The sequence below is a fragment of the Pelobates fuscus genome, chromosome 1 (genome assembly GCF_036172605.1).
Source record: "Pelobates fuscus isolate aPelFus1 chromosome 1, aPelFus1.pri, whole genome shotgun sequence".
NCBI classification, from domain to species: domain Eukaryota; kingdom Metazoa; phylum Chordata; class Amphibia; order Anura; family Pelobatidae; genus Pelobates; species Pelobates fuscus.
This window is the reverse complement of record NC_086317.1, coordinates 386442427-386459017: the sequence shown is the minus strand read 5'-3', so window position 1 is coordinate 386459017 and position 16591 is coordinate 386442427. Positions and strand designations below refer to the sequence as shown.

The following is a 16591-nucleotide window of genomic DNA, read 5'->3' as shown; positions in this document are numbered from 1 at the left end:
GATTGCAAGGATGGACTGATCTGGATACCACTAACTTGAAGGGAGGGTGAAAGAGGAGATTCAGTATTAGGAGGAGGAAAGACAAGGAGCTCAGTTTTAGAGAGATTGAGTTTCAGAAAGCGTGAGGACATCCACTCAGAGATGGAAGAAAGGCAAGCAGTGACACGTTGCAGGACCGCAGGGGAGAGGTCCAGGGAGGAGAGATATATCTGGGTGTCATCAGTATACAGGTGGTAGTGCAATCCAAATGAGGTAATAAGTTTGCTAAGAAAGGCAGTATAAAGAGAAAATAGAAGGGGACCAAGGACAGAGCCTTGGGGGACTCCAACTGAGACAGGACGAGGAGAGGAGGTATCATTAGAAAAGGAGACACTGAATGAGCAATGGGAGAGATAAGAGGAAAACCACGAGAGGACAGAGTCACAGAGACCGAATGATTGAAGAGTTTAAAGGAGAGCATGATCAACAGTGTCAAAGGCTGCAGCGACGTCAAGAAGAATTAGGTCGTTGGATTAGGATTAGGTTGGATTAGGTCGTTAGTAACTTTGATAAGAGTTAGTAACTTTGATAGGAGCAGTCTCAGTAGAGTGGAGAGGGCAGAAGCCAGATTGAAGAGGGTCATGGAGAGAGTTGGAATTGAGGAAGTGAGACATATGGGTAAAGGCAAGTCTTTCCAGAAGCTTTGAGGAAAAACGGAGCAGGGATATGGGACGATAGTTAGAGGGGGAGGACGGGTCGATAAATGTTTTTTTCAGGATAGTTACTACAGTGGCATGTTTAAGGTCAGCAGGGACAACACCAGAAGAGAGAGAGAGTTGAAGATGTGTGTTAAGAAAGGCTCAGAGAAAGGCAGCCGGGAGGTGCCGAAACGTTGGGGGTTTTTAGGGGCTCGTGTTTCGGCCAGGATAGGCTTGAGTAAGTTGTGGCTAGTACCACTGTTTAAAGTATTTGCCTTATTATTTTTTGTCACTTCAAATTTGATGTTGAGCTCCATTTGATTTTTGGGCTTTTTGTTTATTGTAACCTGTTTTGGTTTAATAAAACATTAATGTGTGTATCTTTGGAGTAGTCTAGTGTGCAATCTCATTTTGTATTATATGAGTATTTGTTGGGCATTTAAGGGAGTGCTGTGGAATATTGGCACCCAGTTATTGTTTATATTGTCTCTCCATACAGCTATGTTATAGTCATATCTAGTCTTCAACACAATTGCAGCACCTCACCACTGTAAGCAGAGTAACTTCACCAGATAATAAAAAAATGGAAATTAGAAAAATAAAGAGTATGAAAATATGTAAATTCTTTATCTGTTTGTTATATTAAACGGATCCACACATTTTATTTCCTTTACTTAGACATGTGCCCACCTATACGAGTCTCGTCAAAGGGTTATGCAGGCATCAGAGACACGGGATGTGATTGGACGCTGCTATATTCTGAGTGAAGATCTAAGCATCAGTGATGAATTGGATGGTGGGGAATGGAAGTTTTGCGAGGGCCGTCCTCAAGGCCATGAGATGTTTGGATTCTGCCAGCAAGGGATGTCAGCTGGATTTAGCATTGACAACAATTATATCATGTTTGGGGCCCCTGGGACCTACAACTGGAAAGGTAAGTCATGATTGGTGATTGGCCAATTAATTTCCAGGGCAAGGCAAAAATAAATAATTGCACCAATATGAGAACTTGAAATGTGGTTGTTTTGTTTAATAAATAACCCCATTAGATATATAAAAAAGGGAGTAGGGTGCAAGAATCAGTAGGGCAAGGCATGGGTATATGGCTGTAGGTGTAGTAGCCGCTTACTGTCCCAACCTGATAAATAGAGTTCTTAGGTACTCCGAGGTTCTGCATCTGTGGGTGCAAGAAACAGCCACTCTCTGCCGAGCATCGCAATAGCGTTAATATTATCATCTATGCATTTCTCAATGATTAGTCTCGTACAGAATACAGATTACCGGTATGTTTTATATGGAGACCATGTCATTCACAAATCCAGGGGTAGCGTTAAGCCTTATTAACGATGCACATGCCTATCCTAACATCATATAATGTTAATAAATTGTATAACACTTGTGACATAAAACAGTCAATCACTCACAGGCACACTTTATTATTTAATCTTAAAATGGCTGATGTCATACGTGGCTTTTTGAATAAATGTAAAAACAAACAAACCTCATTTTACTAAGCAGCTTAAATAGCCATGTGAACTATATTCAGTTTACTTCAGCTTCTCCAGCAGATCTATTTCCCTGGTGTGAGTGTTAAGAAGATATAACTCGTAAGCCTATCAGTTATAGCTGCAAACAGTGACATGTCTCTGTTTGCAGCTTTTTAAAAAAAGAAACAGTTTAAAAAAAAAAAAAGACATGCTAAGGTCTAGCAGAATTTAACATGTCATTATAAAGCTTCTCTACAGATATCAAATAAAAAGTGGTGTCCCCTATACCTCACTTATACTGGGTTGGGACCCAGCAAGTGAATCCTACCCCATTTTTCACCCCATGTGCAGTATTTCAAGCCCTAGTTATTCAAGCGATCTTGATGCATGTGAGGATTTCTCTGTTTAGCACAATCGTGAATCGATTTGAATGTTTCTTGATGTGTAATATCATCCTGTATTGTATGTGTATCTGTTTTTGTTTGTGCCTTGTCGGTGAATGTCAGTATTACTGTGTATGTGCAGTTCCTGTGTATGTGCATGCAATGTCAGTATGTGTTTTTGAGTGTTTGTGTGTGCAGTGTCAGTATATGCCAATGTGTGTTTCTGCATGTGTTTGTGTTAGCTTGTGTAATGTCAGTATGTGTGCATGCCCGTGTTCTTGTGTGTGTGCAGTGAGCATTAGTGTGTGTGTGTAAAGTGCCAGTATTTATGTATGCATGCAATGCCAGTATGTGTTAGTAAAGTCCATATGTGTTCTTGTTTATATTTGTGTCTCTCTGTGTGCAATGCCAGTATGTGTTTGTAAAGTCAGTATGTGTTCTTGTGTGTATTTGTGTTTCTCTGTGTGTGCAATGCCAGTATGTGTTTGTAAAGTCAGTATGTGTTCTTGTGTGTATTTGTATTTCTCTGTGTGCAATGCCAGTATGTGTGTTTTAGTTTCTCTATGTACAATGTCACTGTTTCTGTGTGTGTGTGTGTGTTTCTGTGTGTGCAATGTAAGTATAGTTGTTTGTGGTGGTGTGAATAGTCTGATCAGATCTATACCACAAGTTACATAACCCCTAAATTACTACATTTTCATGCCAAATATACCAAAATGTAAATATCCTTTACTATTTTAGCCTCTAATTACCCTCCCAACATAATTTTACCTCCACTTGCATCCTGTCCCCTTTGCCATTTCCTCAGAAGCTCCATCCCTGATGGCCCAGAGGCTCCACTCAGTTAAGTGTTTTGATAAATGATGACATCCAAGTTCTTAACTCTGCACTATGTATTACTCATAGAATGAAATTACAGATGTGTAGAACAGCACAATGCGTACACCTCCTGTTTCATACATCCCCTCACGGCTGTGCAATACCTAAGCCGATCTGGGCAGTTCTTGCCACTTGTAAAGAGTTAAATAAGCCCCCGGATATTGCAAAGGATGACCTATCCCATAAGCTGGTCCACATCTGCAGTCAGTGATAGGTGTTCCTCCTGCAACTCTTCACCAGCATCATTTTGAGGTGGGGCCACAGTGCAAAATGTAATCCTTGTAAAAATAACATTATTGAGTGTTTTCTCTTGCATGATTTGATTGATGAATTTATTGTATATCACGATTGTTTTACCTATATCTCACAGTCAGACAACATACGGGATACCAGTCAGTGTCTATGTATTTGTTCCTGTGTATTTTAGGACGTCAGCTAAATATACCTGTGTCCTTGTACCAATCTCACACTCGCTTTGCCTCCCAGGGGAGCTACGGGTGGAGCTTTTTAATCAAAGTGCTCTGGAGCTGGGTATTTATGATGACGGCCCATACGAAGTTGCTGGAGAAAACAGCCAGAAACCAGATTTGATCCCTCTTCCATTCAACAGCTATCTTGGTATGGGGTCATGGTCGGACGTTGGGGAGAGATTGAAATGGAGCGAGACCTTAAAAAGATATGATAATTAGCAATATGCTGCATTAGATAAACATAGCATCTGGAAGGTCTATATAAAGACCAGCTTTGATACCATTACAATGGAAGATTTATGTTTGAAATGACCACAGTAATTATTTTATTCTGCTTTATGGTCTCTGTCAGTATCTCATTTCTTTCTCTCCACTGGCCTCCATCACCATGACATGTTATTCCTCTTTATTCTCTAATCCACTCTTTCTTCTCTTTTTCTTTCTCTTCACCCTCACCTCTAAACCTGGGGGATTCACGTTCTTGGCACAGGACTCTTATTTGTCACAAACATTGATAGTTCAAACCCGGATCAGCTGGTGTATAAAACGTTGGAGCCCACAGACAAAGCAGCCATGCTGAACCACGATGTAGTCCTCAATAGCTATTTAGGTTTGTAACTTGCATATGTGTGCTGGGCTCAGCTCCCATCTCCTGCGTGCTCCGTTTGGCTTTGTCCCCATGTGTTTCCCTCCAACTCTGCCATTTGTAGACCACATGTCATGTGCTTTTATAGTCATGCCTCATTTGGTCTGCTGGCCATGCTTGCATTTGCCTTTTTATCTGAACGTGTGAAAATGTATTCTAAATGAAAAAGACAGTCACCGTTGACCTAACTTCACAAAGGAAATATAAATTCCAATAATACTGCAGTCTAATTCATAGCTAAATAACAAGTTATGTTTGGCTTTTTTTTTTTTAACAATCAAAATAAATTGCTGTTTATATGCAAGTATATAACGTGTGATTAAAAACTCCCTAAGTCTATGTGCCTTCAAGGCGACCTTTACATTAATCACTAGCGCATAATAAAAACGTCTATGTGTAGTGTTAAAAGTTTTTAAAAAGTTTTTGCAACTCATATGCTCTTAAAGCATAGTTTTTCTCATAATACACTTGGGTGCCTGATAAACTTTGTTACTTGTAACTTGTAAATAAACAGCGAGAAATTTGGAGGTTGTGATAAAAAATAATCATATCTAACAGTTAACATTTTAATTTTTTTTTTTCAACTTGACGTTTATTATGTTCAAGCATATATGTAGGTTTGAGTTAACACATATCTTGAAAACAATGTTAGTAAAAAATATTTTGGGTGAAAATTAAAGGATCACTATAGGGTCAGGAACACAAACATGTATTCCTGACCCTATGGTGAAAACCCACCATTTAGGTGGCTTGCCTGCCCCCCACTCCCCCCACCCCTCCAAGCCTCCTCAGAATGGGTTAAAACTCATCTTATTTTCAGTTCTCCAAGGGTCTGTCGGCCCCTTGGTGACATCATCAAAATTACGGATTTTTAGCCCATGGGGAAAGCATTGGATTGGCTAAAATCAGCAAAGGGGCGGGGCCAAGTACCATTTTGGCCGATCAGGACCTCCTCATAGAGATGCGTTGAATCAATGCATCTCTATGAGGAAAATTCAGCGTCTCCATGCAGAGCGTTGGGATGCTGAACAGCAGGGCTGCTTACTGTGCAGCCCTGAGCAAGGAAGCCCCTCCAGTGGCCATCTGAGGAGTGGCCACTTGGAAGTGTCCCTAGGGGCAATGTAAACATACATGAAAATGCCTGAGGGGAGCTATTATACTCACCAGAACAACTACATTAAGCTGTAGTTGTTCTGGTGACTATAGTGTCCCTTTAACTGTTTTAAAATGTGCATTTAGAGTAAAGATAGATGAAGCCTTCAGTTTACTGTGATTGCACACCGATGACTGGGTAGCCAGGAAGTAATATAAAAGATTCCTATCAGAGAGTGTGGCCATTGATCCAATGGTTTGTAACAGTAAGGTTATAGAAGGTGGACTAGCCAAACCGTTTCACATTAGAAGGTAACACATCAAAGGAGCTTTATCAATCTCTCAGAGTCAGTTATTAAAAAGACATTGAGCTCAAGGTTAGGAGGAGGCACTAGGAAGGATCTGGGTTAGGAACGAGTGTAATCACTTGGCTGTCTACACAAGGTGGTGAGAACAACTGAGCAATTTACAGAGTGTTCCACTGACATATTGTTATCTTTGATTGTCCCTGCTTGTGAACTGAGACAGGGCACATGCAATGTCATATAATCTGCTTGTGGAAATAAAAAAAAAATCCCATTGTTATTTTAGGGAACCATGACAATTTAAATCAAGCTATCAGCATTGTCCATGGCCTAGTGCTGCCCAAGTTGGGCCATTTTGGAAGAGAAACGAGTTTCAGACTTGTGATGTTCTACATTTCTCAGTTACACAATCATGTTAATGTGTAAATTCAAAGTGAGATTCAAATTTTAGATCAACATCTAACAGTGACAGTATTTTTCCTTTTTGTCAGTTTTTACCTAATTTTCAAATTCATGTTGAGTTTGATTTAAATTCACAGCGATTTACACTTTAATAAATAATCCCAAGAATGTTTTCATATATTTTAATTCACTAATATTAATCAGTGATCATATACTCGGCAGATGCATTTATGTCCAAGATTATAAATAGCAGAATTTGGTCAATTTGTTGCCCTTTGTTTTGTGGAACAATAGTTTTGTTTATGCAAACACTATGAGAGCCACATATAACAAGACCAGATTGAATAGCGCAGACCTGCACTGTATAGTAAGGACAGTCTTGTACACAGTTGATCTTGTTATCTGTTGATAGCTGATTTGACCATACCTACTATTGACAGACGGGTGCTCTGTAATGATGTTTGCTTTGTTAGCTTACTTTTTATACCGTGCCTTGCTGCTGTGGTGTGCACCTTAACGAATGGCTACTGCTTTGTAAACAAACAACTCTGCAAAAGAGAATTAACACCATCCACCTTCAGATTGATTTAGGTTCAAAATTTAACACCAAAATATGTGTTTTTCAAAACAAACAGAGTTTAGTAGTGATTAATGTTTCTCACCCAAAAAGGGTTTATTTTTAACATTTTAGTGTCAGATGAGTTACCTTGCAAAACAATGTACAGACCACCCCATTGTCATGCAGTGGAGGGTGACACTTTAATTATAGACATGCTTTTATTCATTTGATGGGTCTCTGAAGCAGAAGGGCAACATGGAGCATCAAGCTACTTTTAGTTGCTTAGCCAGCATGCCATTTTATAACTGTATGTTTAACCTCTTATCTCACCTTATGCGCTTTTTACATTTATGTCATGCAAGACCCAGTGGAGAAACAAATGTTACCATTAGGACAAAAGATATTGTTACCACCAGGGAACAAGTTAATTTGCTGGGAGCCTAGGGACTGGAAAAGTTACCTCCACTTGTTTAATGTAAAAAAGCCTCTGTGGCACAAAGTATTTTGGTGGAATTCTTGTAGCAGGGGGCGTGAGGGCAGGTGCTAGCATACCACCCAATATATCAAATGGACAAAGAGGGACACTTTCATTTTAGGGATGTGAGAGGGGGTGACCAGGGGCGGGCTGTGCTGAGAAATTGTAGGTGAATTACTAATAATAATTTTTGCAACTAAAATATAATTTAGGACAAGAGCAATGTATGTTACTTACAGATTGATTCTTAAACAGACTCATTACTTTGAGTGTTATTACTGTGGAGCTCTGTTCTACACTCAGACACACCAACAATATGAATCTCCTAGAAAAGAAGAACAGAGGGATGTAGGCCCTAAATAGGCACTGAGCCTCCTAAATAGGGACAAATGGGAGGTATGTTTTAGGCACACAATAGAGCTTCTGTTTAAATAGCACCCTGTATTCCCCTATACTGCACAAAAATAATGCGGATATTACCTCTATGTACAGAAATTAGCATCTTTGTGAATTTTATGGAGCTGCATCCTTAATTGCCATTATGTGACTTTCGAATACCCATAATCAGGGTGTTTGACGCTTTTTATTTATCAATCTTATCATACCAACTACATGTGGAAAAAATAATTTAACATCCTGTCCTAAATATTGCACAGCAAGGGATGCTCTGTCAATAAAACATTGTCATCCGTCTGTTTCTTCTGAACAAATATCGTAATTCAAATTGAGAAACCTTATATACAGATTTTTTTTCTTAGGTATTCCTCAATGGCATTATGTAGACAATGTGCTAATATAATGTATAATGTAGTAATGTGCAATACATATCTAGTTTTAAATCAATTTTTTACCATTTAATAGCTTGTCTGTGAAGAGGTTGTGCAAAGAAATAACCTAACATCTAAAAATATACATATACCAATATTGGGCATTAAGAAGAATGGACAAGTAGCTTGTCTAAAATAATAATAGTCCAATTTTATATTATAGCTTAACATGCTAAAAGGGAATGTGTGTAGGAATGCATACACTCAGTGCTTTAACTCATAAAGTGTCAGAGAATTGAACAGTGATATTACAGGAGCATGATCTATACACTTCAGTAAGCTAACGTTGTTTTAATGCTTAGAGTGTTCCTTTAAATAAGGCAAGGCAGTATTGTAAAAAATGTGCATGGCCAGGAAAGTATGTCCATATATTTATACACTTCCTCTAAAATTACATAAATAGTGTGCACATAGACCAAATAAACAGATAGCCATAAAAGAGAACTACAGTTCATTAAAGGGAAGCTAGAGTGCCAGGAAAACAAACTGACACTATAGCTTCCCTCTCTGTAAAGGCCCGCTCCCGCGGCACTGAAGGGGTTAATAACCCCTTACCTGGGTCCAGTGCCGATGTCCCTTGGCGCTGGCTCAGCTCATGCTCAGGGTTAAGGGTGATGGGAGTTGGCACCCAGACCACTTCAATGGGCTGAAGTGGTCTGGGTGTCTACAGTGTTCCTTTAAACACCTCTCTGAAAATTCTTTATTATTGCTATTTATATATATATAACACTATATTGCTTTACAAAGCATAATCCAACCAATGATTAACTAGTTAAGAGAATCAGAAACAAAAGCTGAACAGTGTCCTGCTAAAAATAAACTTACACTCTAGATAAAGTGAGTAAAAACGTAAAATAGTTATAGAGCTACATATCCAAAAGGGAACATATTAAGTAAAACAAGCCACAAAGTACCACAGAAATATATGGTACTACAAATCATTATTATGGAAAGAATCAATAGTTTCTTTATTAAAGATTAAAATCTGATAGCTACAGGGGGCACTTTAAGTCAAATGATGGCCATCCAACATTCACCCTTGTGCCTTTCTACCTTTTAAATCCTAAAGAAAATAAAAGCTTCCATTATCACACGCTGCTCTACGTTTACCTTTCATTTGTTAGAAGTGATCAATAAAGATACATTTATGGCTGGAATGGAATCAACCATGATTTGCCAAAGCTTAATTTAGCAAAGTAAAAAAAATAAAAAAGTCAACTAATGCATTGTAAAATAATAATATAGATCCAAATGCAAAACCAAAAGATACATTTTACAATTAGGCATTTTAGGTTCTGAATCAATGGATACGCTGCTGCAACTTGTTCATATAGTGGTCATGCAAAATTCCTTTTAAACGTGTTATAAAATTGATCTTTGAACTCACTTTTTTTATAATGATAAATTTGGCTTATTGACCATTGACAATAACTAATAATACATTTAAAACACAGCTTGCTTAATTGTTGACGCCATTTCTAAACTCATTTCCATTGTAAATCGTTAACCAAGTGAACAGGCTCAGCCAGTACAGGTTAAGTTCAAGCCATCACCTGCTAACCAATCCCTAATGAAGGACAAGTGACTCATAGAACACAAAACCAAAACCGGATGAGCCTGTTTATTGTGAATCAGTGTGGTCAATCATTTCTAACACATCATCACTTCATTCACTCACCTCTTCCTTACATAGTGAGTGTGAATGCTGCTTCACCTGCTTTCAGCGAGGGGGGACCAAACAGCGAGGGGGAGCTGATCCATGTCTAACATGAGGCTATGAAGATGGACAATAAAACCAAAATGACAGCACTCTAATAACTGTCAAAGACAGCCTGGAATGGCTTTGCAGTCTAAGTGGTGGATGTCACTCATCAAACTGAAAAAATAAATAAATCACTAAGGCCTGGGGAGATTGATACATAGTTCCAAGCTGTAATTATAGGAGCAACAATAGCTAGTGATTCCTTACAGACTACATGGAAAAATGTCTGACGAGTCTTCTCCTCTAAAACATTTCCAAAGTTCATCCCAAAGCACTCGTTATAGCCAAAGCAACATGTAGAAAATGCAAAGTGTGATCTAGTCAGGATGTGCGCCTCCAGGTAATAAACCCTGCTATATATTATTTCTTTAATCTGTCCACTATTTCCATATTCTCTTCTACTAGTTGGGTCTTATGGGGATCCACAACCTTCCTTGCTTTCATTTTCACTTAACATTTCCTTCTGCGTTTTCTTTTTGCCTTTGTAAGTAGTAGTCACATGTATTTAAAACAAAAAGCACTTGCTGACTCTTGTACTGCCTCCTCCAGGTTTTTCAGTGGCCTCGGGGTGGGGGGTAACTGGGAGGAACAAGCTGAGCTTTGTAAGCGGTGCTCCCCGGGCCAATCACACTGGTGCTGTGATTATCTTACGTAAGGACAGCGGAAGTCAACTTATTCCAGAGGTCACTTTATGGGGAGAGACCCTGGCTTCATCCTTCGGATACTCAGTTGCTGTAGAGGATTTGAACAACGATGGGTAAGCTGATTTCATGTGAACAGTGTAAACCGTTGACATGTTCATTTGTGGCTTCTGTTTACAATGGTAAAGAGCTTGAAGGATCAATATGGTCAAAATAATTCTGGATTAAGCAGTATGAGACAGAAAAACACAAAACTTTGTAGGCCAGTACAAATTGTCAAAACATTTACCATAGACACAGATAGCACAAAGAAAATCAGCCAGATATGGATCAAAGAGTTTATTAGATGCAAGTAGTGGCGAAGCAATCCAAAGCAATACATTTTCATTTCCAAACATTTCAGCAATGCTAAGGCGTGTGGACCGCTAAACAGTGAAAAGCATGACATGTGACATAATGTGAATATCACCAAAACAACTATGCTATTTGTTAAAGAAAGAGCAAAACAGTACCATTCATAAAAAATAAAAAGAATGAAAGTTTTTAGAAAAACATTTAACGTATCAGAGCATTAGTTCACAAAAACATGTCTATACAAATAAAAATGATAGAACATAAATAAATATGTCCCGGTTGATTCAGTGTTTGTAGTCTACAACCCCCATGAATTGGTTGGGCAGTGCAAATGGCCAGCTAAATTTCAGTTCATTTATGTCTTATTTCCTTAAGATGGACTCGTATCAGACCACTTGCATATTTGAGAAAAGAATGCCAAGTGTTGATCCATTAGTATAGAGTTGATTGATTTTATACTGATTGCCTTTCCTGGCTTGTGATGAAGTAGATTTTTTTTTAATAATAATAAGAGGCCAAGCAGTTCAGACATGGAAAATTGCCATATATGGTTTCCCATAGAATAACATTCTCTTAGTAATAATCTGATTTAACAAATCTTTCTGTAAACTATTTAAGAAGTGTTCCTAGATTCTGTACTCATTGTTTGTCCTTATTCTCTCCCTAAGTAGGTTTTTCCCATCCCTTTCCTCCATCATTTTACATTCATGGTTTACCAAATCTTTCATATGAATTATTTTAAAATTAGTAATATTATATGTCTAATTACATCTCCCTTTAACTGGTGCTATGCATTTCACTACCACTGTTTTCTTATCTCATCTTGTCTGATATTAATCTATTAGAGGAAAACTCTTTTTTTTTTTTAATGTAAAATAAATACAAAATAAGAGATTGTAGCCTAGGTGTGTGTTAGTGTGCAAAGCATACATGTAAGTAAACACTTCTATTCAGTATATCTCCTGGCTTAACCTTCCTGTATGGAAGCAGCATTTTAAAGTCCTCGTAGGTACAAAGCACAGCTTATTTGACAAAGAAAGCTGTGCAGATAGAAATGGTATGATTTCATGAATAAGACATCATGCTCAAGTATTGAGCATCTTAAAAATGCATGCTGGCTGTTTTCAAGCATTCAAATTTGACAAGGAAAATAAGGGGTGCTTCTAACAAAAAAAAAAAAACAGTTCAAATGGCTGCTTCCACAGAGCAGTGGTAAGCTAGAAGATTAAAGACATTTATTAACAAACAACACTACAAAATAATACACCAATACGCTATATAATAATAATAAAAAATGACAGTTTGCCTTTAACATTGCTTCAAGGATAGGTATTCTTAAACAATATACATTTATTTTCATATGTGGGATTATACAGAGAGGCAAGAATGTCTATATCCAGGGGCTATCCAAAATATTTGGTAATTCAAGACTGTGAAATGAATGACATTATGACAATCTCCTTGCGAACAAAATACAAAAAAGACATGAGATTTTTTGTTTCTGTGTAGCATAGTAGTATGGTTGGTTACTTGGTTTGGGAAAGCCTGGTACATATTAAAACACCTGTCCTACAGTGCACTACAGCTGGAAATGTGTTCATAGGAATTGAATATATCATTTATCATAGATAAATTAATTTTATACATCACTTGCATATCTCATGTTGGACTTTGAGAAGTCCCCTTTGGGCACAGAAACCTGAATTATCACGTGTTCACAACTATCCCAAAGTTCCTAACTTGAGCACAGACTGGCATGTTGTTTCAGACTTCAACTTACATTTCTGCAGGTAGCCTTAACAATGGACGCTGAGCATTATTCAGCCTGCTAAGTACACGTTATTGCCATTACTCTAATGATCGTAGAAGTGTGCGGCCCCATTCATTAGGATGTGCGCCGCTGGGTTTTATAATTTTATCTTTTTAAAAAGGCGAAGAGCTACATGAAATTTAGTCACATTGACTGACATTTTTTTTTTTAGAATACTTTGTTTCTTCTTGTGTCTGTCCACACCTGCTTAAATAAACAGGACTTTGGAGAATATTACATCTGACACAAAATCTATAAAACATTAAAATCACAGCCAACCCAGGAAACATGCATGCACATACACTGAGCCTCTCTTTTATAATCGAATAATAAAATACAAAATGAAGGGGAAAAAAAGGAAAAAACAACAAACAGAAGAAAAAAATTGATTTATTTGTATTCATTTACAAAACTAAAGCTCAACAATGTATATATTGTAATTTAAACAAACGTAACTTACAAAATATATAAATATTTTATATCCCTATTAAATCATGTTTTTCTTCCAACCACTATTTAGTTGGACAGACGTGCTGGTCGGTGCCCCTAATTACTTTTCACGCAAGGAGGAAATAGGTGGTGCGGTTTATATCTATATGAATAAAGATGGGAAACTGGACAGCTCTCCTCCTCTACGGCTTAATGGGACTGATGGCTCGATGTTTGGAATTGTTGTCAGTAGCTTGGGAGACATGAACCTGGATGGATACAAAGGTTGTACATCACAAAGCAATAAACTCTACTGATTGAAATTTTGAACCAAATTGCTCAGTTTGATTACAACAGTCAAGAAAATTAATTCAACTGTACTTTAAGAAAATCCGTTGACCTTTTAGTTATTGTCCTCAGTTTTTGCATATTCATTTTGCCTTCATCAACAACATGGAGTATAATAATTCAGCTGTTTGTATAATAATTCATCTGAGTTTAATCTGTAAAGTGAAATGAACTCATAAGCAGGTTTGAAGATTATTTTAAGATGTTAATTGTAATTTCAGAACCTAATAGTGCCACTTGCTGCAAAAACCCCAAGCAGAAACACATTATCTACTCTATCTGCTACTAAACAATATATGTGGTCATACGAGTGCCTTACCTAACCTTTACATGAAATAAAAAATCCTCTAAAATTCTGGATCCAGAACTCTATACAACTATATATAATTTTCTCTGCAAAATCTTTTCATTTTTGCCAGAGCTGCAAAACTCACTATATGATTACCGGTATCTCTAATGATGCAGCCATATTTGTTTAAATAAATATAAGGACAAGACAAAACTTTAATGTCTATGCAACAGTCTGTTACATTTTAAAAAGAAAAATTGTCCAATTTGAAATATTGTTTGCATGTCTAATTGTTTTATTTCTTTAAATGCAGATATTGCCGTTGGAGCACCATTTGACGATAATGGCAAAGTCTTTATTTATTTTGGGAGCAGAACGGGATTAATAACTAAACCAGCACAGGTAAAAATATATATATATATGATAGGTCTGAATAAATAATCTGCACACACATTGCTGTTTTGGTAGACGGAGAATGGAGTACCAAGGGGAACTGGGATATAGTATAGTCTGAGTGAAGTGTCAGCTGTCTTCCAGACTCTGACAGCACTAACAGGACCCCTGATGCGCCAGGTCTGGCAAAACACAGGCATCAGGGGTCCTGTTAGTGCTGTCTTGACTGATCTTCTAACAGCACACAGACTTGCCACCGTGCTTATTTCTTAGTTTTTCACTCACCTACGGAGCTCGTTTGTATAGGGATCTTGTGCTTCTAGCTGAGTGTGGGATTAGCAATAGGTGCCCTTGAAGGCACGGGAGGAAAGTTTCAGAGCCGTCTGCTTACTTTAGTTGCACGTAATTAATTTGCTTTAGTACTTGCTCTCCTGGGATTGAAGGGGGGATTATTTATAGGTGCCTTTGAAGGCACGGGTAGATAACTACTGAGTGCCTGTTATTGAATGCATTACTAGCATTAGTTGCCTGTTAAGGCACAGGAAGCAAAGTGCTGAGTGATTTCTTAGCACTACAGTCTGTTACCTAACTCTAGCATTTCCAATGAACATGACCCGTTAGTAATTAGAACGCAACCATGGGGGCATTGTGTAACCTCCTTCCATATAATCAGGTAACTATATGGTGATTTACTCATGGTTAAGTATAACTTTTGCTCTGACTAAGAATTTTGTTCTTTCCTTCCCTTCTCCCGCTATTGACATTCCATTGCTTCACCGATATATTGAGACATTTACCCTGGCACAAATGTGTGCATGGGTATGCCATATTATTATTTATCTGCAGTTTCTTCACATTATGATCCCTCAACAGGTAGTTTTGTATATATTTACTGTTGATAATATTGAGTAAAATAGTATTCACTGCACTCTGTGATTATTTGACGATACTATCCACTTACCTACGTTATACCTGTTGATGAATACACTTTTGTACACGAGCACCACTGTATATAAGTTTTTTTTCACATTGGGTTATTTTACTATGTCATTTTACTATTTAAATAAAATTTATTTATTTTCTTTATTATTTTTTCTTTGGTTCTGAGTCTGGAAGACAGCTGACACTTCACTCCGACTATAGTATATCCCAGTTCCTTTGGTTCTCCATTCTCTGTCTACCTTTATAGTTTTCACTTTATTGTTCTTATCTTTTTATTTTCACATTCCTGTTTTGTTCTACATGTATGTATTAGCTATGCATCCCATGTTTCAACAAATATTATTTATTTCATAACTCATTAATGAAGGCTTCAAAGCTTTCACTATAAGCACACATCATTTTGTGTTTTAACAGGTTATGTCTGCCTTTTATCTTATTTATATATATTTTTTTCTTATGTTTCATTCTTATGTGCAATCTCATTTAGCAAATCCCATATCTCTTGTCTTCCTTCCCACCACTATCCTTTTATTGTGTAAGGTGTTGGATGGAATTGGAGCTGGAGTGAGGACATTTGGCTACTCACTCTCTGGAGGATTAGATATTGACGGTAACTCATACCCCGATCTTGCAGTAGGATCCCTTTCTGACGCAGTGGTCCTATACAGGTGAGTTTGAGTGTTTAAGTAAAGGGACACTATAGTCACCAGAACAACTACAGCTTAATGTAGTTGTTCTGGTGAGTATAATAGTTCCCTTCAGGCTTTTTTTCATGTAAACACTGCCTTTTCAGAGAATTTGGCTGAATTTTCCTCATAGAGATGCATTGATTCAATGCTTCTCTATGAGGAGGTCCTGATTGGCCAAAACGGCATTTGGCCCTGCCCCCGTGCCGATTTTAGCCAATCCAATGTTTTTCCTATGGGAAAGCATTGGATTGGCAAAAAATCGACCATTTTGATGATATCACATAGGGGGCAGAGCCAGCGCCGGTGGACCCACGCGGTGCTGGAAATAAAGTGAGTTTTAAACTTTTATAGGGGGACAAAGGGGGGGCAGGCCACCTAAATGGTGGGTTAAACACTATAGGGTCAGGAATACATGTTTGTGTTCCTTACCCTATAGTGTTCCTTTAAATAAAAGATTGTTTTACAAGTTCTGAGGAATCTGGCTCGATCACAGTGTTTAGGTTTGGTGCTATGTTCACCATTCTGATGTCTTCTCCTGAACAGCATTACGACAATAAGATATGTTGTGTTTTTTTCTTGTCTTTCCTTGTTAACATATAAAAAAAACTGTCTTTACATTGTATGATTATATTTATATTTGTTGAATTAAAGTATAGGAAAAATATTGCTTAAAATTGAGATGTGTGAATGGTTGACCTGTAGAACCATGTAATCATACATATTTATGATCAG

General features: G+C 37.6%; 1 protein-coding gene across 4 annotated transcripts in view; it reads left to right on the top strand.

The window, feature by feature from the left end:
• The window catches only part of ITGA7 (integrin subunit alpha 7), a 165492-nt gene that overhangs the window by 84775 nt on the left and 64126 nt on the right, over positions 1-16591 (top strand). For 2 of the 4 annotated variants that reach the window (XM_063426210.1, XM_063426227.1), the window contains exons 4-9: positions 1356-1611; positions 3913-4044; positions 10514-10721; positions 13290-13483; positions 14149-14237; positions 15711-15838. In XM_063426210.1, coding sequence (XP_063282280.1) covers positions 1356-1611; positions 3913-4044; positions 10514-10721; positions 13290-13483; positions 14149-14237; positions 15711-15838 — 1007 coding nt within the window. Of the gene's footprint in view, positions 1-1355; positions 1612-3912; positions 4045-4386; positions 4507-10513; positions 10722-13289; positions 13484-14148; positions 14238-15710; positions 15839-16591 lie in introns of all 4 variants that reach the window. The other 2 variants (XM_063426236.1, XM_063426219.1) reach the window with 2 other exon arrangements.